Source organism: Salvelinus alpinus, chromosome 34 (assembly GCF_045679555.1).
Source record: "Salvelinus alpinus chromosome 34, SLU_Salpinus.1, whole genome shotgun sequence".
Classification (NCBI taxonomy): domain Eukaryota; kingdom Metazoa; phylum Chordata; class Actinopteri; order Salmoniformes; family Salmonidae; genus Salvelinus; species Salvelinus alpinus.
Window position 1 is genome coordinate 26,503,457 of NC_092119.1, and position 19,841 is coordinate 26,523,297.

At 45.8% G+C, this 19,841-nt stretch overlaps 1 protein-coding gene across 20 annotated transcripts in view; it reads right to left on the bottom strand.

Moving 5' to 3' along the window:
* Positions 1-19,841, bottom strand: part of kiaa1109 (KIAA1109 ortholog) — an 89,126-nt gene that overhangs the window by 47,160 nt on the left and 22,125 nt on the right. For all 20 annotated transcript variants that reach the window (XM_071382634.1, XM_071382633.1, XM_071382622.1 and 17 more), the window contains exons 14-29: positions 19,576-19,731; positions 19,353-19,450; positions 14,847-15,034; positions 14,600-14,706; positions 13,660-13,877; positions 13,303-13,521; positions 13,014-13,151; positions 11,770-11,946; positions 11,363-11,491; positions 11,086-11,205; positions 5,697-6,016; positions 5,265-5,515; positions 4,825-5,059; positions 4,196-4,678; positions 3,756-4,029; positions 3,419-3,556 (exon numbers count right to left, since the gene is read on the bottom strand). In XM_071382634.1, coding sequence (XP_071238735.1) covers positions 3,419-3,556; positions 3,756-4,029; positions 4,196-4,678; positions 4,825-5,059; positions 5,265-5,515; positions 5,697-6,016; positions 11,086-11,205; positions 11,363-11,491; positions 11,770-11,946; positions 13,014-13,151; positions 13,303-13,521; positions 13,660-13,877; positions 14,600-14,706; positions 14,847-15,034; positions 19,353-19,450; positions 19,576-19,731 — 3,251 coding nt within the window. The remainder of the gene's footprint in view (positions 1-3,418; positions 3,557-3,755; positions 4,030-4,195; positions 4,679-4,824; positions 5,060-5,264; positions 5,516-5,696; positions 6,017-11,085; positions 11,206-11,362; positions 11,492-11,769; positions 11,947-13,013; positions 13,152-13,302; positions 13,522-13,659; positions 13,878-14,599; positions 14,707-14,846; positions 15,035-19,352; positions 19,451-19,575; positions 19,732-19,841) is intronic.

Here is a 19,841-nt window from a genome sequence, read left to right on the forward strand (position 1 = left end):
CAAGACATTTGGAAAAGCATTCCAGGTGAAGCTGGTTGACAGAATGCCAAGTGTGCAGAGCTCTCAAGGCAAATGGTGCCAACTTTGAAAAATCTAAATTCAAAAATATATTTTGATTTGTTTAACACTTTTTTGGTTCCATATGTGTTATTTCATAGTACTGATGTCTTCAACCTTATTTTACAATGTAGAAAATATTAAAAATAAAGAAAAATCCCTGAATGACTTTTGACTGGTACTGTGTGTATACAGTATATAGACAGTTGAAGTCGGAAGTTTACATACACCTTAGCCAAATACATTTAAACTCGGATTTTCACAATTCCTGACATTTAATCCTAGAAAAATTCCATGTTTTAGGTCAGTTAGGATCACCACTTTATTTTAAGAATGTCAAATGTCAGAATAATAGTAGAGAATGATTTATTTGAGCTCATTCCCAGTGGGTCAGAAGTTTACATACACTCAATTAGTATTTGGCAGCATTGCCTTTAAATTGTGTAACTTGGGTCAAATGTTTCAGGTAGCCTTCCACAACCTTCCCACAATAAGTTGGGTGAATTTTGGCCCATTCCTCCTGACAGAGCTGGTGTAACTGAGTCAGGTTTGTAGGTCTCCTTGCTCGCACACGCTTTTTCAGTTCTGCCCACACACATTTTCTATAGGATTGAGGTCAGGGCTTTGTGATGGCCACTCCAATACCTTGACTGTGTTGTCCTTAAGCCATTTTGCCACAACTTTGGAAGTATGCTTGGGGTCATTATCCATTTGGTAGACCCATTTGCAACCAAGCTTTAACTTCCTGACTGATGTCTTGAGATGTTGCTTCAATATATCCACATAATTTTCCTACCTCATGATGCCATCTATTTTATGAAGTGCACCAGTCCCTCCTGCAGCAAAGCACCCCCACAACATGATGCTGCCACCCCCATGCTTCACGGTTGAGATGGTGTTCTTCAGCTTGCAAGCCCCCCCCCCTTTTTCCTCCAAACATAACAATGGTCATTATTTTTTGTTTCATCAGACCAGAGGACATTTCTGCAAAAAGTACGATCTTTGTCCCCATGTGCATTTGCAAACCGTAGTCTGGCTTTTTTATGGCGGTTTTGGAGCAGTGGCTTCTTCCTTGCTGAGCGGCCATCCAGGTTATGTCGATATAGGACTCGTTTTACTCTGGATATAGATACTTTTGTACCTGTTTCCTCCAGCATCTTCACAAGGTCCTTTGCTGTTGTTCGGGGATTGATTTGCACTTTTCGCACCAAAGTATGTTAATCTCTAGGAGACAGAACGTGTCTCCTTCCTGAGCAGTATGACGGCTGCGTGGTCCCATGGTGTTTATACTAGCATACTATTGTTTTTACAGATGAACGTGGTACCTTCAGGCGTTTGGAAATTGCTCCCAAGGATGAACCAGACTTGTGGAGGTCTACAATTTATTTTCTGAGGTCTTGGCTGGTTTCTTTTGATTTTCCCATGATGTCAAGCAAAGAGGCACTGAGTTTGAAGGTAGGCCTTGAAATACATCCACAGGTACACCTCCAATTGACTCAAATGATGTCAATTAGCCTATCAGAAGCTTCTAAAGCCATGACATCATATTCTGGAATTTTCCAAGCTGTTTAAAGGCACAGTCAACTTAGTGTATGTAAACTTCTGACCCAATGGAATTGTGATACAGTGAATTAAAAAGGGAAATAATCTGTCTGTAAACAATTGTTGGAAAAATGACTTGTGTCATGCACAAAGTAGATGTCCTAACTGACTTGCTAAAACTATTGTTTGTTAACAAGACATTAGTGGAGTGGTTGAAAAACTAGTTTTAATGACTCCAACCTAAGTGTATGTAAACTTCCAACTTCAACTATATATATATTTATATAAATAAATAAATAAATAAATAAACAGTTCAAAAGTTTGGGGTCACTTAGAAATGTCTAGTTTGAGAAACAGACCCCTCACAAGTCCTCAACTGGCAGCTTCATTAATTAGTAACCGCAAAACACCAGTCTCAACGTCAACAGTGAAGAGGCGGCTCCGGGATGCTGGCCTTCGAGGCAGAGTTCCTCTGTCCTGTGGCTTAATCTCTTCTTTTTATTGGCCAGTCTGAGATATTGCTTTTTCTTTTGCAACTCTGCCTATAAGGCCAGCATCCTGGAGTCTCCTCTTCACTGTTGAAACTGGTGTTTTGCAGGTACTATTTAATGAAGCTGCCAGTTGAGGACTTGTGAGGCATCTGCTTCTCAAACTAGACACTAATGTACTTGTCCTCTTGCTCAGTTGTGCACTGGGGCCTCCCACGCCTCTTTCTATTCTGGTTAGAGCCAGTTTGCGCTGTTCTGTGAAGGGAGTAGTACACAGCGTTGTACAAGATCTTCAGTTTCTTGGCAATTTCTCGCATAAAATAGCCTTCATTTCTCAGAACAAGAATAGACTGACGAGTTTAGAAGAAAGTTCTTTGTTTCTGGCCATTTTGAGCCTGTAATCGAACCCACAAATGCTGATGCTCTAGATACACAACTAGATTAAAGAAGGACAGTTTTATTGCTTCTTTAAGCAGTACAACAGTTTTCAGCTGTGCTAACATAATTGCAAAGGGTTTTCTAATGATCAATTAGCCTTTTAAAATGATCAACTTGGATTAGCTAACACAACGCGCCATTGGAACACAGGAGTGATGGTTGCTGATAATGGGCCTCTGTACGCCTACGTAGATATTCCATAAAAAAACTGTCGTTTCCAGCTACGATAGTCATTTACAACATTTACAATGTCTACACTATATTTCTGATCAATTTGATGTTTATTTAAATGAACAAAAACATTTAGCTTTTCTTTCAAAAACAAGGACATTTCTAAGTGACCCCAAACTTTTGAACGGTAGTATGTATGTATGTATTTTTTTTTAAAGGAAATCAGTCAGGCTTTTAACTTACTGCTCTTGATAGCTGTAAAAGTAGAAGGCACAAGGAGGAATTTCTAAATGTGGTAGAGCATGGGCCGTTTTCTCATGTCATTCACTGATAGAACTTGTCAGAAATGTCCAGTTGATCAACTAGAGCATGTTAGCTAGGTAGGTAAGATAGCTGGTTAGCACATCTAAATATGGTTGTTATCATGTCCAGATTACATGCCCAGTGGCCTCGACCCCAAGGGGGCCCATAATGATTCTGTTGAGTCACTGTGTAGGGTGTGTAGGGTTGCAGGAAATGTGCTTTAAAACGGCAAAATGTTCTGTCTACCAACAAGACGGGTGTGAACAGTTTGTGGTAAAATGCTTTGCAAGGTGGGGGTTTGTTACTATGCCAAAAATGACAATATTCATCCGGACCCTTGCAACCAAGGAAATTTGCCTGACCGGACCTTCTCAAATAGTAGTTGAATACCCCTGATCTATATAGTGTGTGTTTCTTACCTTAAAGCTGGGAACAGAGAGCTGGTCGAAGGAGGCGGAGCTCTCCTCACTGGTGGGCGTGTCCAGGTCCAGGGGGCGATGTAGTGAGGATTTGGAGGTCCTCTTATTGGTGGGCTGCTTCTGAGACCAGTTGGACACCTGGGGTGTATTCAGAAGGATAAACGGTCAGAAGGTTGAAGACATAATGAATAGAGCAGACATGATTCCCTATTCTACCTGACAGACAATCATACAGGGGTGTCACATTGCCGTACGATACATGTCTTAATTTTCTGATCAAATCATAGAATAATAATATTTAGTTCAGGGATAATACACTATTGTGTACCAGCCTTACCTGGTAGTGGGCCAGGTAACTCTGGTAGCAGGCCATGACATGGGGCTGTCGAGACACCAGGCCTGGCTCGGGAGTCTTCTCCACCTCCACCGAGCCCACCTCCTCCAACCCCATGGCTGACACAAAGGAGGCCTGCGACTGGTGGCCGGGGATGGGGTGGGCTGGCAGCGGGGGCAGCATGGGGGGCATGGGCAGGGGCCTGGGCTCTGTGATGAGATCCCCATTCAACACATAGGTGAGAGGTCCCTCCACACTGTGGTAGATGGAACTTCGGCTGGAATCAGATTCACAACAGATTGGTTTAACTACTGTAATCATGCATTGTTTCCCTTTATTTTATGAAGTAAAATGACAACACATTCTCTAAGAAAGAAAAAGGTTAGGTAAGAGGGGGAAGGTTCGGACTGGAGGGGCAGTCATTTAGCAGGTACAGGTCCAACCTGTAGTGGTCCATGTGGTAAGGCTGCTGCTGGGGCTGATACTGCATCTGCTGCTGCCTCCTCTTCTTCTTCCTGCCAGGGTAGGTGCCTGGACCTTCGTCTGCACTGCTGATGGGCTCAAAGTCCTCTGTTGCTGAAAAGTAAGCCTCGCTGTCCGCCACCGACATGCTGGAGTCTGCTGAGCGATACTGGTGGAAGGTGCTAGAGTCTGCGGACGGCGTGAACGGGAAGGAGCTGTAGCTCCGGCGCTGGCGAGGAGAGTCCAGGACGTTCTCGTCGCTACGGGAGACCTCACTGCTGAACTGGACGCCAGAAAGGGGCGGTGGGGGCTTGTCGGTGAAGACTGCCGCCGACAGGCTCTTAGTGCTGCCCAGCCGGCCAGATTGCACAGAGGACTGGCGCTTAAGGGGTGAGCGGAGAGAGGAGTGCTCCTGGGCACTGTTGGGGGACACTGGGGTGCCCTCAGGGAGTTCTGTAAGAGTACTGTGAGGAGAGAAGGAGGGGTTGAGAATATCAAGATAATGCACTTTTGTCAGCTACTTCACTAGTATATGGGCTGTTGGTGAATTGTGAATGTGTGTAAACACTGTATGCATGTTGCACCCGTGCTGCACTCATCTGCTACTCACTCTGCAGTGCTCTTGCCGTTCATGGGGAACATGCGTTCCTCAGTGCTAGGAGACGGGCTGTCCCTCTCCCCGGCCAGTAGGGGCAGTGCTGCGCTGGAGGAACTATTTTCCTCGGAAGAGGAGGCCGAACTGTGGGAGCGCAGAGGCACCTGCAGGCTCAGGTGTTGGCCCCGTATTCCGAGCTCCGGGGCCGGACTGGGGGTACAGGTGTCTCCCTTCACCCCCACACCCTTACCTACAAGAGGGAATACACAGTATGTCACAGTACTGTAGGTTGGGTGTGTTCCAGATACACAGATCAAAGCTAAAATGGAACAGACCAGCAACCCTATCATTTAACACAACTTTCAAAGTGAACCCAGATATGAACCTCCGTGTCAGTCTCCAATCCCAGTGAAAATGTTTTATTTATTTTGATAAATACATTGAAACAGTCGTACCGTTAGACAGCTTGGGCGTCTCCTTGGTGACAATCCACTCTCCAGGCTGCAGCAGTGATTGGCCGTAGCACATGTCTGACTCAACACTGGAGGAGGAGAAGGCCAAGCTGCAGGAGGGGGTCATCTCCTCCAGATGGAAGAAGTCCAGGCCCGTGTTGGTGCCCCCATAGAAACGACAGCCCCCCAGGCAACCACACTTGTTCCTGCTGCGCTTGTTGCGACCAGTCTCATCTGGCCACAGGAACCATAGCCTGGGAGGAAAGGAAAGCGAGAGAGAGCGCTCATGTCTCTGTGATCTGATGTATGCATGTGTGTCTGTCTAGTCTATGTCTGTGATTGCTACTGGTGGTGGCAAGACCAATTTTCTCTAGGGATCCATGTCTCCCAAATTTCTTTGGGATCAATAAAGTGTATTCATTCCTCCATTCCTACCTCTTGGTGTAAGCATCATGGAGCTCCAGGAATAGCCTCTGCACCTCGTACTTGGCCGGGTGGTCCGCAGCCAGTGCCACGTCAGCTGTGATCAGGGCGAAGTTGACTGAGCCAGCCTCCAACCAGAAGGATCTCCGCAGTACAGCGGGCTGGCCCAGCCCTAAGCCCTGACCTGGAGAGGGTCCTGGTCGGACCCCGTCTGACTGAGGCTGCTGCTGTTCGATGTACTGGTGGATATGGACATCTTGCACCACAGCACTGATCCCTTCTCCCACCGCCTGGTTGTGCAGGTTGCAGTTGGCCAGTCGGATGGCACCCGTCTAGGTAAAGGCAGAATTGGAGCAGTGTTTCTCAACTCCTGTCCTCAAGCCTGAGAGCGTGTGCCCTCAGGCCTGGAGGGAAGCTAAAGTCATTCCGCTACCCAAGAATAGTAAACCCCCTTACTGGCGAAAATAGCCGACCAACCCTTACTAAAATTATGTTTGACCAGATACAATGCTATTTTACAGTAAACAAATTGACAACAGAATTTCAGCATGCTTATAGGGAAGGATGCTCAACAAGCACAGCACTTACACAAATGACGATTGGCTGAGAGAAATTGATGATAAAATGATTGTGGGTGCTGCCTTGTTAGACTTCAGTGCAGCATTTGACATTATTGATCATAGTCTGCTGCTGTTAAAATGTACGTGTTATGGCTTTACACCCTCTGCTATAATGTGGATAAAGAGTTACATGTCTAACAGAACACAGAGGGTGTTCTTTAATGGAACCCTATCAATTAGAATACAGTTAGAATCAGGAATTTCCCAGGGTAGCTGTTTAGGCCCCTTGCTTTTTTCAATTTTTATTAACGACATGCCACTGACTTTCAGTAAAGCCAGAGTTTCTATGTATGCGGATGACTCAACACTATACACGTCAGCTAATACAGCGACTGAAATGACTGCAACACTCAAATCAAAGTTTATTTGTCACGTGCGCCGAATACAACAGGTGTAGACCTTACAGTGAAATGCTTACTTACAGGCTCTAACCAATAGTGCAAAAAAGGTATTAGGTGAACAATAGGTAAGTAAAGAAATAAAACAACAGTAAAAAGACAGGCTATATACAGTAGCGAGGCTATAAAAGTAGCGAGGCTACATACAGACACCGGTTAATCAGGCTGATTGAGGTAGTATGTACATGTGCTATGGTTAAAGTGACTATGCATACATGATGAACAGAGAGTAGCAGTAGCGTAAAAGAGGGGTTGGCGGGTGGTGGGTGGCGGGACACAATGCAGATAGCCAATGTGCGGGAGCACTGGTTGGTCGGCCCAATTGAGGTAGTATGTACATGAATGTATAGTTAAAGTGACTATGCATATATGATAAACAGAGAGTAGCAGCGTAAAAAGAGGGGTTGGGGGGGGCACACAATGCAAATAGTCCGGGTAGCCATTTGATTACCTGTTCAGGAGTCTTGCGGCTTGGGGGTAAAAACTGTTGAGAAGCCTTTTAGTCCTAGACTTGGCACTCCGGTACCGCTTGCCATGCGGTAGTAGAGAGAACAGTCTATGACTGGGGTGGCTGGGGTCTTTGACAATTTTTAGGGCCTTCCTCTGACACCGCCTGGTGTAGAGGTCCTGGATGGCAGGCAGCTTAACCCCAGTGGTGTACTGGGCCGTACGCACTACCCTCTGTAGTGCCTTGCGGTCAGAAGCCGAGCAATTGCCGTACCAGGCAGTGACGCAACCAGTCAGGATGCTCTCGATGTTGCAGCTGTAGAACCTTTTGAGGATCTCAGGACCCATGACAAATCTTTTTAGTTTCCTGAGGGGGAATAGGCTTTGTCGTGCCCTCTTCACGACTGTCTTGGTGTGTTTGGACCATTCTAGTTTGTTGTTGATGTGGACACCAAGGAACTTGAAGCTCTCAACCTGCTCCACTACAGCCAATGTCGATGAGAATGTGGGCGTGCTCGGTCCTCCTTTTCCTGTAGTCCACAACCATCTCCTTAGTCTTGGTTACGTTGAGGGATAGGTTGTTATTCTGGCACCACCCGGCCAGGTCTCTGACTCCGCCCTATAGGCTGTCTTGTCGTTGATCAAGCCTACACTGTTGTGTCGTCTGCAAACTTAATGATGGTGTTGGAGTTGTGCTTGGCCATGCAGTCGTGGTTGAACAGGGACTACAGAAGGGAACTGAGCACACACCCCTGAGGAGCTCCAGTGTTGAGGATCAGCATGGCAGATGTGTTGCTACCTACCCTCACCACCTGGGGGCGGCCCGTCAGGAAGTCCAGGATCCAGTTGCAGAGGGAGGTGTTTAGTCCCAGGATCCTTAGCTTAATGATGAGCTTTAAAGGGTACTATGGTGTTGAACGCTGAGCTGTAGTCAATGAATAGCATTCTCACATAGGTGTTCCTTTTGTCCAGGTGGGAAAGGACAGTGTGGAGTGCAATAGAGATTGCATCATCTGTGAATCTGTTTGGGCGGTATGCAAATTGGAGTGGGTCTAGGATTTCTGGGATAATGGTGTTGATGTGAGTCACTACCAACCTTCCAAAGCACTTCAACGCTACGGACGTGAGTGCTACGGGTATGTAGTCATTTAGGCAGGTTGCCTTTGGGTTCTTGGGCACAGGGACCATGGTGGACTGCTTGAAACATGTTGGTATTACAGACTCAATCAGGGACATGTTGAAAGTGTCAGTGAAGACACCTGCCAGTTGGTCAGCACATGCCCAGAGCACACGTCCTGGTAATCCGTCTGGCCCCGCAGCCTTGTATGTTGACCGGTTTAAAGGTCTTACTCACGTCGGCTACGGAGAGCGTGATCACACAGTCGTCCGGAACAGCTGATGCTCTCATACATGCCTCAGTGTTGCTTGTCTTGAAGCGAGCATAGAAGTGATTTAGCTCGTCTGGTAGGCTCGTGTCACTGGGCAGTTCGCGGCTGTGCTTCCCTTTGTAGTCTGTAATAGTTTGCAAGTCCTTCCACATAAGATGAGCGTCGGAGCCGGTGTAGTATGATTCAATCTTAGTCCTGTATTGACGCTTTGCCTGTTTGATGGTTCATCGCAGGGCATAGCAGGATTTCTTGTAAGCTTCCGGGTTAGAGTCCCGCACCTTGAAAGCGGCAGCTCTACCCTTTAGCCCAGTGCAAATGTTGCCTGTAATCCATGGCTTCTGGTTGGGGTATGTACGTACAGTCACTGTGGGGACGACGTCCTCAATGTCATCGGAAGAATCCCGGAACATGTTCCAGTCTGTGATAGCAAAACAGTCCTGTCGTTTAGCATCTGCTTCATCTGACCACTTTTTAAAGACAGAGTCACTGGTGCTTCCTGCTTTAATTTATGCTTGTAAGCAGGAATCAAGGGGATAGAGTTGTGGTCAGATTTACCAAATGGAGGGCGAGGGAAAGCTTTGTACACATCTCGTGTGTGGAGTACAGGTGATCTAGAATTTTCTTCCCTCTGGTTGCACATTTAACATGTTGATAGAAATTTGGTAGAACTGATTTAAGTTTCCGTGCATTAAAGTCTCCGGCCACTAGGAGCGCCGCCTCTGGGTGAGTGGTTTCCTGTTTGCTTATTTCCTTATACAGCTGACTGAGTGCGGTCTTAGTGCCAGCATCTGTCTGTGGTGGTAAATAAACAGCCACAAAAAGTATAGCTGAAAACTCTCTAGGAATGTAGTGTGGCCTGCAGTTTATCACAATATACTCTACTTCAGGCGAGCAAAATCTAGAAACTTCCTTAGATTTCGTGCACCAGCTGTTGTTTACAAATATGCACAGACCGCCCCCCCTCGTCTTACCGGAGTGTGCTGTTCTATCCTGCTGGTGCAGCGTATATCCCGCTAGCTGAATATCCATGTCGTCATTCAGCCACGATTCCATGAAACATAGGATATTACAGTTTTGATGCTCCGTTGGTAGGATATTCGTGATCGTACCTCGTCTAATTTATTGTCCAATGATTGCATGTTGGCGAGTAGTATTGACGGTAACGGCAGCTTTCCCACTCGCCTTCTGCGGGTCCTCACGAGGCGTCCAGCTCTTCGTCCTCTGTACCTGCGTTGCTTCCTCTTGCAAATAACGGGGATGTCGGCCCTGTGGGGTGTTTGGAGAATATCTTGTGCGTCCTGCTTGTTGTAGAAAAAATCTCAGTCTAATCCGAGGTAGTGATCGCTGTACTGATATCCAGAAGATACGGTTGCAGAAACATTATGTACAAAAAAGGTTCAAATAACGCGAAAAAAACTACATAATATCACAATTGGCTGGGCGACCGTAAAACTGCTGCCATTTCATCCAAATTTTATCCAAACACTCAACAAAGAGCTGCAGTTAGTCTCAGAGTGGGTGGCAAGGAATAAGTTAGCCCTAAATATTTATAAAACTAAAGGCATTGTATTTGGAACAAAACACTCACTAAACCCTAAACCTGAACTACATCTTGTGATAAATAAATGTGGAAATTGAGCAAGTTGAGATGACTAAACTCCTTGGAGTAACACTAGATTGTAAACGGTCATGGTCAAAACATATTGATGCAGTAGTAGCTAAGATGGGTAGAAGTCTGTCTATAATAAAGCGATGCTCTGCCTTCTTAACAACACTATCAACAAGGCAGGTCCGACAGTCCCTAGTTTTGTCGCACCTTGACTACTGTTTAGTCGTGTGGTCAGGTGCCACAAAAAAGGACTTCGGAAAATTGCAATTGGCTCAGAACAGGGCAGCACGGCTGGCCCTTGGATGTACATAGAGAGCTAATATTAATAATATGCATGTCAATCTCTCCTGGCTGAAAGTGGAGGAGAGATTGACTTCATCACTACTTTTATTTATGAGAGGTATTGACATGATGAATGCACCAAGCTGTCTGTCTAAACTACTGGCACACAGCTCGGACACCCATGCATACCCCACAAGAGGTCTCTTCACAGTCCCCAAGTCCAGAACAGACTATGGGAGGCACACAGTACTACATAGAGCCATAACTACATGGAACTCTATTCCACATCAAGTATCTGATGCAAGCAGTAAAATTTGATTTAAAAAAAACAGATTAAAAAACACCTTATGGGACAGCGGGGACTGTGAAGCAACACAAACATTGGCACAGACACATGCATACACACACGATAACATACGTACTCTACATACACATGGATTTAGTACTGTAGATATGTGGTAGTGGTGGAGTAGGGGCCTGAGGGCAACAGTGTGTTATGAAATCTGTGAATGTATTGTAATGTTTTAAAATTGTATAAACTGCCTAGATTTTGCTGGACCCCAGGAAGAGTAGCTGCTGCTTTGGCAGCAGCTAATGAGGATCCATAATAAATACTAACATTACACATTTTGTTCTAGTGTGGAAGATTTGTGTTACCTTGATGTTGGCTGCACAGCTGTGCTCCACTATGAAGAGGTCAGCCCCATCCACAGCCAGACGGGTCATGGTGTACTTGAGCTCCTCAGATGTCCGACAGTGTCCAGGCAGGCAGGACATCTACGAAAGTAGAGAACAGAATAGTTACAATGGTTAATTATTGCCTTCGGAGGTCAGACTCACATTTTTACACAAATATACAAAACCAGTAGATTTGACAAACTACAGATTTTCAAGTGTGTGATTTCCATGCGCAGAAAAAGTGGGAACGTATTACCTTGGAGTCACACACACGGCGGTCCACCCCGTGCTGGCAGATGACAGAGGGCTTGGGCTGCTCCAGCTGGAACTCCCGGGAGAAGACGTGGAACATGTACGTCTCACCCCACTCCATCACACTGGCCAGCTGAGGAACAACACATTCATTAGATATACACAAAATAGAAAACGCATACACACACACACAGCCAGAAGAGGACTGGCCCCCCCTCATAGTCTGGTTCCTCTCTAGGTTTTTTCCTAGGTTTTGGCCTTTTTAGGGAGTTTTTCCTAGCCACCGTGCTTCTACACCTGCATTGCTTGCTGTTTGGGGTTTTAGGCTGGGTTTCTGTACAGCACTTTGAGATATCAGCTGATGTAAGAAGGGCTATATAAATAAATTTGATTTGATTAGCACACACAGACCTGTGGCACGGTGACTCTCCCCGTGAGGGCCCCAGCCTGCATGTCTATGAGCCAGGCGTACTCCAGGGTGTCTGTGCCTAGAGGCAGCCCCTGGGCTGAGAACATGGCGTGGGCACGCATCTGCAGGCCAGACAGACTCAGGTGGCCGTCCCTCAGAACACCATCAGACGTGGGCCGCTGTGTGGACACAGGTAATAATATTAATAATAATAACTTTTTGCAGTGTAAAGACAGATGGAATTAGCTTCAAATATGCATATATACGCATCACAGAAACAAACATTTTGTGGTTCTATATTATGCATGCACATGCACAGGTAACAAAATAAAGGAAACACTTGAGTAAATGAGGGATACAAAGTATATTGAAAGCAGGTGCTTTCACACTGGTGTGGTTCCTAAGATAATAAAGCAATTAACATCCCTTCATGCTCAGTTGACAATTATTTTGCTGACCATGGCTAGAAGAGATCTAGGGGGTTTAAATGGTGTGTGTGTGTGTGTGTGTGGTGTGTGTATGTGTCTCAGTCACCAGATCTCAACCCAATTGAACACTTATGGGAGATTCTGGAGTGGCGCCTGAGACAGCGTTTTCCACCACCATCAACAAAACAACAATGATGGCATTTCTCATGGAAGAATGGTGACACTTCCATCCAATAGAGTTCCAGACACCTGTAGAATCTATGCTAATGAGCATTGAAGCTGTTCTGGTGCCCAACGCCCTATTAAGACACTATGTTGGTTTCCATTATTTTGGCAGTTACCTGTACATCTATCATACACCCATCACATGCAGACATCACAAAAAGACCTCTTAGAATGGCTATTTTCTGCAGTTTGACTGTCAAATGGTAGTATTGTGCAATGTGCTTCTGTGCCATTCAAATTTTTAGCCAGCTGATCCGACATTCACTGTACTCTCAAAACACTGAGTAACAACAAAACTCAGCTGTCTATTATCCTCAGCAGAAATCAGTTCTGAAGGTCATTGCATGAGGGAAGAGATTACCAGGGCATTTCAGGTAAAGCTCTAAGCTCTTAGCTCTGAGGCTCCTGTAATAACAAACCCAGGGCTACTGCTTAAGCATACAATCATAAACCATGTACTGCGTCATATCTACACCAATCCAATGCTTTTAAATCCTTGTGAACATGAACAAATGCACCCTTTGGAGTGAATGTAGAGGGTTCCTGTATGAATGCATCCCTAAAGATGGTCCCATCGATTGTGGTCGACTCACCTGGTAGTTGTCACTGATGAAGATATGAGCCGGGGAGAGCACAAGCTGGAGCATGGTCTCCTTATAGCCCTTCTTCATCTCAAAACAGAGCCTCTCTAAGAACCCAGAGGGGCCCTCAGGACTGTCGCTGCCGCAGTGCTGTCCAGACACGTGGAAAGAGTTAGAAGAATGGGTGGGTTTAGGGGTATCTCCAGTCCTAGAACTGGCGCAAAGTGGTGCTGGTAGACCCATGTGTTATGTGTTGATACAAATGGGTGGTTGTTGGATGGGTGGGTGGGGGTGGACTTACCATGGGCAGGCGTCCGTGCACCTTGTAGAGGTTGATGAGGACGGTGATGTCCCAGGGACGCAGGGCCAGGGGGTGAAGGGTGGCGGCAACCCTCCCGTCACCATCCTGGCCCAGTGGAGACCAGCCCAGGATGGAGGAGGTGGACAGGTAGGACAGCACAGGGCTGGACACCGCCTCCTCAAAGTCTGTGTACATGTCGTCCTCGCCAAAGTAGTTCTCCTGCAGAAAGGAGGAGGGAAGGGTGGATGGATCAATCTTATGACTCATCCCTCAGATTTACTAAAATTTCCCATTTACCATCCCTGGGAAAGTTTAGGATGAGTCACTGGAGTCTGTGTGTTGTGTCCCTGACTGTACCTTGATGGAGACGAGGGCCTTGAGCAGGGGCCCGTAGAGGATGATCTGGGAGTCGGGGGACATCTCCATCTCCACGTGGAGCCTGTCAGGGGTCAGCTCCGAGGGGTCTGTGATCACTCTGCTGTTAGGGGCAGAGCGGCGAGGCGGAGGAGGTTGGGGTACAGACGAGTGCTCAGGGGGGCGCAAGGACGACAGCATGGCATCCTCCATCTCCGACACTGCAGGGAAGGAGAAACACTTGCATACATAAGCACAGATTAAGACCATATAAACCAGCGGTCACCAAACGGTGGATCGTGATTGACTGGTCTATCTCCAAGGCATTTCTAGTCGATCACAAAACATTTATTTTAAAAAATCTGACGATAAAGCCTTGCCATCAGCTGGAAGACGGTGTCCCCTTTTGGTCAGTCTTAGCGAAGGGGGAGAGCTGAGGGACGATCAGACCGTGAGAGGCAGACCCTCTGATGCTCTCCCTCCACTAAGACTGACCATCAGATGCAGGCACCATCAGTCCAGTAAAATAAAGCAAATTGTTTAAATTCATGCTCACTCAGCTGTGCCTCACAAGTAATACAACAAATTATGCTATATTACCAGTGTGATCATATACTTCAGGTTTTGAAATATAATTTTTAAATGGCCTAAGAAGATTAACATTGGCAGGGTAATTCTAGCATAGCCAATATGCAGTGATAATGAACTGGGCCTATAGCCTACTGCACAAACCTCATTGCTACAGAACTGGTTTTAATAGGTTCATGTTGCATAGGCATACTGTTTTAAGTGATGTTTTTAAAACATTCTGAACAGTAGATCTCGGCTCAGCGGTAGACTCAGAAAATGAAAATTTTGGTGACCACAGATATAAACAGACATATGAACAGTATACACGTATTAACACAGACATGAACTTAAAACATAGGAGGCATCTGTTTACAGGACTGCTTGAGCTGTTCGTCTGCTTTCTGAGGATAGATAGGGTGCCAGGTGTAATCAATGATGAGCAGGAAGTTTGGGACAGTCCAACAGTCCACCCAGCCAGCCCTGGAGAACAAGAAACAAATGATTTACTTATTTCTCAATTAAACAAGCACCACAAGGCACAACCACACAATTTGTTAGTAAATGATGGGTAAATACTGGTGGAATACTGTAAAATAAAAGTGCTAGTGGGTCTAACTCACTCTGCATGGGTGATGTTCCTCCAGCGGGACTTGTTGAGTTTGGGCGGGCCGCTATGGCTCTGACTCTCCACAGGCATGCACATGTCAGGGGGCAACTTGCTGTTCTGGTATTCCTTGGCCAGGGTGAGCAGCGGGTACCTGCTGGGGTGGCAGTCTGGCAGGGACAGCCGCAGGTCTGTGTCTTCAGCCTGGGGTTTACACAGAGACGGAGACTTATGAGTGCCCACATGGATTAAGTACAGTAAATGCGCCAGCATGCTTCAGTTAGGCAGCCGCTAGGCGAACCGAACGAGTGTGCTCACGGACTCCCTTAAAGTGAAAAAAGCGGCAATAGTACTGTTTGCCCATTTTGAGATTTATATATATATAAAATATATATAAAAAATAAAAAAAATAAAAAACTTTATTTAACCAGGTAGGCCAGTTGACAACAAGTTCTCATTTACAACTGCGACCTGGCCAAGATAAAGCAAAGCAGTGCGACAAAAAAACGACAACACAGAGTTACACGTGGGATAAACAAAAGTACAGTCAATAACAAAATAAAAAAATCTATATACAGTGTGTGCAAATGGCGTAAGGAGGTAAGGCAATAAATATGCCATAGTATCGAAGTAATTACAATTGATCAAATTAACACGAGTGATATATGTGCAGATGATGATGATGTGCAAGTAGATATACTAGTGTGCAAAAGAGCAAAAAAAAGTAAATAAAAACAATATGGGGATGAGGTAGGTAGTTGGATGGGCTATTTACAGATGGGCTGTGTACAACTGCAGCGATCAGTAAGCTGCTCAGATAGCTGAAGCTTAAAGTTAGTGAGGGAGATATATAAGTCTCCAACTTGAGCAATTTTTGCAATTCGATCCAGTCATTGGCAGCAGAGAACTGGAAGGAGAGGCGGCCAAAGGAAGAATTGGCTTTGGGGGTGACCAGTGAGATATACCTGCTGGAGCACGTGCTACGGGTGGGTGTTATGGTGACCAGTGAGCTGAGATAAGGCGGAGCTTTACCTAGCAAAGACTTAGAGATGACCTGGAGCCAGTGGGTCTGGCAACGAATATGCAGCGAGAGCCAGCCAACGAGAGCATACAGGTCGCAGTGGTGGGTGGTATATGGGGCTTTGGTGACAAAACGGATGGCACTGTGAGACTGCATCCAATTTGCTGAGTAGAGTGTTGGAGGCTATTTTGTAAATGACGTCGCCGAAGTCGAGGATCGGTAGGACAGTCAGTTTTACGAGGATATGTTTGGCAGCATGAGTGAAGGAGGCTTTGTTGCGAAATAGGAAGTTAATTCTAGATTTAATTTTGGATTGGAGATGCTTAATATGAGTCTGGAAGGAGAGTTTGCAGTCTAGCCAGACACCTAGGTATTTGTAGTTGTCCACATATTCTAAATCAGAACCGTCCAGAGTAGTGATGCTAGTCGGGCGGGTGTGGGCAGCGATCGGTTGAAGAGCATGCATTTCATTTTACTAGCTTTTAAGAGCTGTTGGAGGCCACGGAAGCGTTTGGAGGTTTGTTAACACGGTGTCCAAAGAAGGGCCAGATGTATACAGAATGGTGTCGTCTGCGTAGAGGTGGATCAAGGAATCACCCGCAGCAAGAGCGACATTGTTGATATATACAGGGAAAAGAGTCGGCCCGAGAATTGAACCCTGTGGTACCCCCATAGAGACTGCCAGAGGTCCGGACAACAGGCCCGCCGATTTGTGAACCAGGCGAGGCAGTCATTAGAAAAACCAAGGCTGTTGAGTCTGCCGATAAGAATACAGTGATTGACAGAGTCGAAAGGCTTGGCCAGGTCGATGAAGACGGCTAAACAGTACTGTCTTTTATCAATGGCGGTTATGATATCGTTTAGGACCTTGAGTGTTGCTGAGGTGCACCCATGACCAGCTCTGAAACCAGATTGCATAGCAGAGAAGGTACAGTGGGATTCGAAATGGTCATTGATCGGTTTGTTAACTTGGCTTTCAAAGACTTTAGAAAGGCAGGGTAGGATGGATATAGGTCTGTAACAGTTTGGGTCTAGAGTGTCACGCCCTTTGAAGTGGGGGATGACCGCGGCAGCTTTCTAATCTTTAGGAACCTCGGACGATACGAAAGAGAGGTTGAACAGATTAGTAATAGGGGTTGCAACAATGGTGGCGGATAATTTTAGAAAGAGAGGGTCCAGATTGTCTAGCCCAGCTGATTTGTACAGGTCCAGGTTTTGCAGCTCTTTCAGAACATCTTCTATCTGGATTTGGGTGAAGGAGAAGCTGGGGAGCCTTGGGCAAGTAGCTGCAGGGGGTGCGGAGCTGTTGGCCAGGGTTGGGGTAGCCAGGAAGAAAGCCGAGATGAAAAGCTTATTGAAATTCTCAATTATTGTGGATTTATCGGTAGTGACAGTGTTTCCTAGCCTCAGTGCAGTGGGCAGCTGGGAGGAGGTGCTCTTATTCTCCATGGACTTTACAGTGTCCCAGAACTTTATGGAGTTAAAGCTACAGGATGCAAATTTCTGTTTGAAAAAGCTAGCCTTTGCTTTCCTAACTGACTGTGTGTATTCGTTCCGGACTTCCCTGAAAAGTTGCATATCGCGGGGACTATTCGATGCTAGTGCAGTACAAACAGGATGTTTTGTGCTGGTCGAGGGCAGTCAGGTCTGGAGTGAACCAAGGGCTATATCTGTTCCTGGTTCTACATTTTTTGAATGGGACATGCTTATTCAAGATGGTGAGGAAATGACTTTTAAAGAACAACCAGGCATCCTCTACTGACGGGATGAGGTTAATATCCTTCCAGGATATCCGGGCCAGGTCGATTAGAAAGGCCTGCTCACAGAAGTGTTTTAGGGAGCGTTTGACAGTGATGAGAGGTGGTCGTTTGACCGCGGACCCATAACGGATGCAGGCAATGAGGAGGTGATCGCTGAGATCCTGATTGAAAACAGCAGAGGTGTATTTGGAGGGCAAGTTAGTCAAAAGATGCCGTAGCCATTATAGACTTACTCAAAATAGTCAGAATTAATCGAAGATAACTCAAGAAATCGGTCATTTCGCAATGCTAGCTGTGCCACTAGAGATTCTGGGTTCGAGTCAAGGCTCTGTCGCAGTCGTCCGGGAGACCCGTGTGGCGGCGCACAATTGGCCCAGCGTCGTCCGGGTTAGGGAAGGGTTTGGCCGGCAGGGATGTCCTTGTCCCATCGCGCACTAGCGACTCCTGTGGCGGGCCGGGCGCAGTGCACGTTGACACAGTCGTCAGGTGTTACGGGGTTTCCTCCGACACATTGGTGCAGCTGGCTTCCGGGTTAAGTAGGCATTGTGTCAAGAAGCAGTGCGGCTTGGTTGTGTTTCGGTGGACGCATACCTCTCGACCGTCGCCTCTCCCGAGTCCGTACGGGAGTTGCAGCGTTGAGACAATTGGATACCACGAAATTGGGGTGAAAAAGGGGTAACAATGTTTTTTATAATAATAATAATAATTAATAATGTCATTAATTTATGTTTTTGACTCATTTTACATCTAAGAAGTTTGTTGCAGGATTTCTCATTAAAAAAACTGCAGGAAAACAAGTCATCTCTCATTGAATGACAAAATACTTTATTGAAGAATCCCTACAGTACACCAATCACAGACGAATGGGCGTAGACTTCAGCTCTCGAACTTTGGCTGAAAAAAATCCTTATCGAAGTCCAAAACAAACTAAAACATTACACAATGTCGACATAATATATGCACAAACTCTTCCGAACTGTTTCGGCTGGGAGCTTGCGGACGCCTTAAGGCAGGGGTTCTCAAAGTGGGGTCCGCAGAGGTACTGCAGGGGGTCCGCAATATCTGTTCTTAACCCTGTTCAACATGGGTCTGGGAGGCTCACAGGGATATTGGTATCCACAGTAGTCCTATACTTCACCAATTATACATTTTTCAACTCAATACTTCTTGTATACCGCTGTAATTTAAGCTTTAAAATGCACTATAATTTAAGCTTTAAAACTGCTAAGTTCTTTGCCGTATGGACAAATGTGTAGAATTACAGAATATTAGCTTTAAAGCTGCAACAACAAAACATCACGCTGCCACATAAATCTGTAGATTGCTGAACATTTGATTTAAAATGTTAATTCCCAGGGCCCCAAGACTTGGTTTGTCCGGACATGCACTGCCGAAGTCATAGCCAAACTCTTTGTATGTTATTTTTATCTAACTCGATTTGTGTTCTGATTATGAGGGGGTCCATGATACATTTGCTATCACAAAAGGGGTCCCAGGAGTGACTGATATGGCGCCAACAGAGATGGTCGCCTCGCTTCGCGTTATTAGGAAACTATGCAGCATTTTGCTTTTTATGTATTACAAGCATTTCGCTACACTCGCATTAACATCTGCTAACCATGTGTATGTGACCAATAAAATTTGATGAGGCAAAAAGTTTGAGAACCCCTGCTGTAAGGGTTTTCCATTCTTCACATGATCAGAAAATCATGAAAAATCCCATCTGCTATTAACTACTCACCCTCAGACAGAACTTTGTATTGCAGGTGGTAGGGACATACTCATTAAAAGGCAATGTGAAATCAATGATCAGAGTCTCCCCACAAGCAGCCAGGTACACTGAAAGACAAAGGGATAATATCAAAAGTGCAGCCAAAGTGTAAACGTTCACTAAATGAACTATTTTGTTTACTCCTTGCGAATTATTGAGTTTGTTCATCATTGAATTCCAACAGCCCTCTCACCATTCTCCTGTTGCTTGGTGGAGCAGTCGATCCAGTTGTGCTGGTTGGCAGCCCAGATCATCTCAAACTGATGGAAGAGGATCTTGAACTTCCAGGCGTAAGGGACAAATGAGTAGATATCTGGGGCGCTGTCGCTGGCCCAGTCCCCGATCAGGTCTGGACATGGACAGAAACAAACCAAATGCATGATGTTAAAGGGATAATCCATAATCCACCCTAGAAATGATGGTATGGGCATACTGATTCTATATATTTAAGAATTAAGG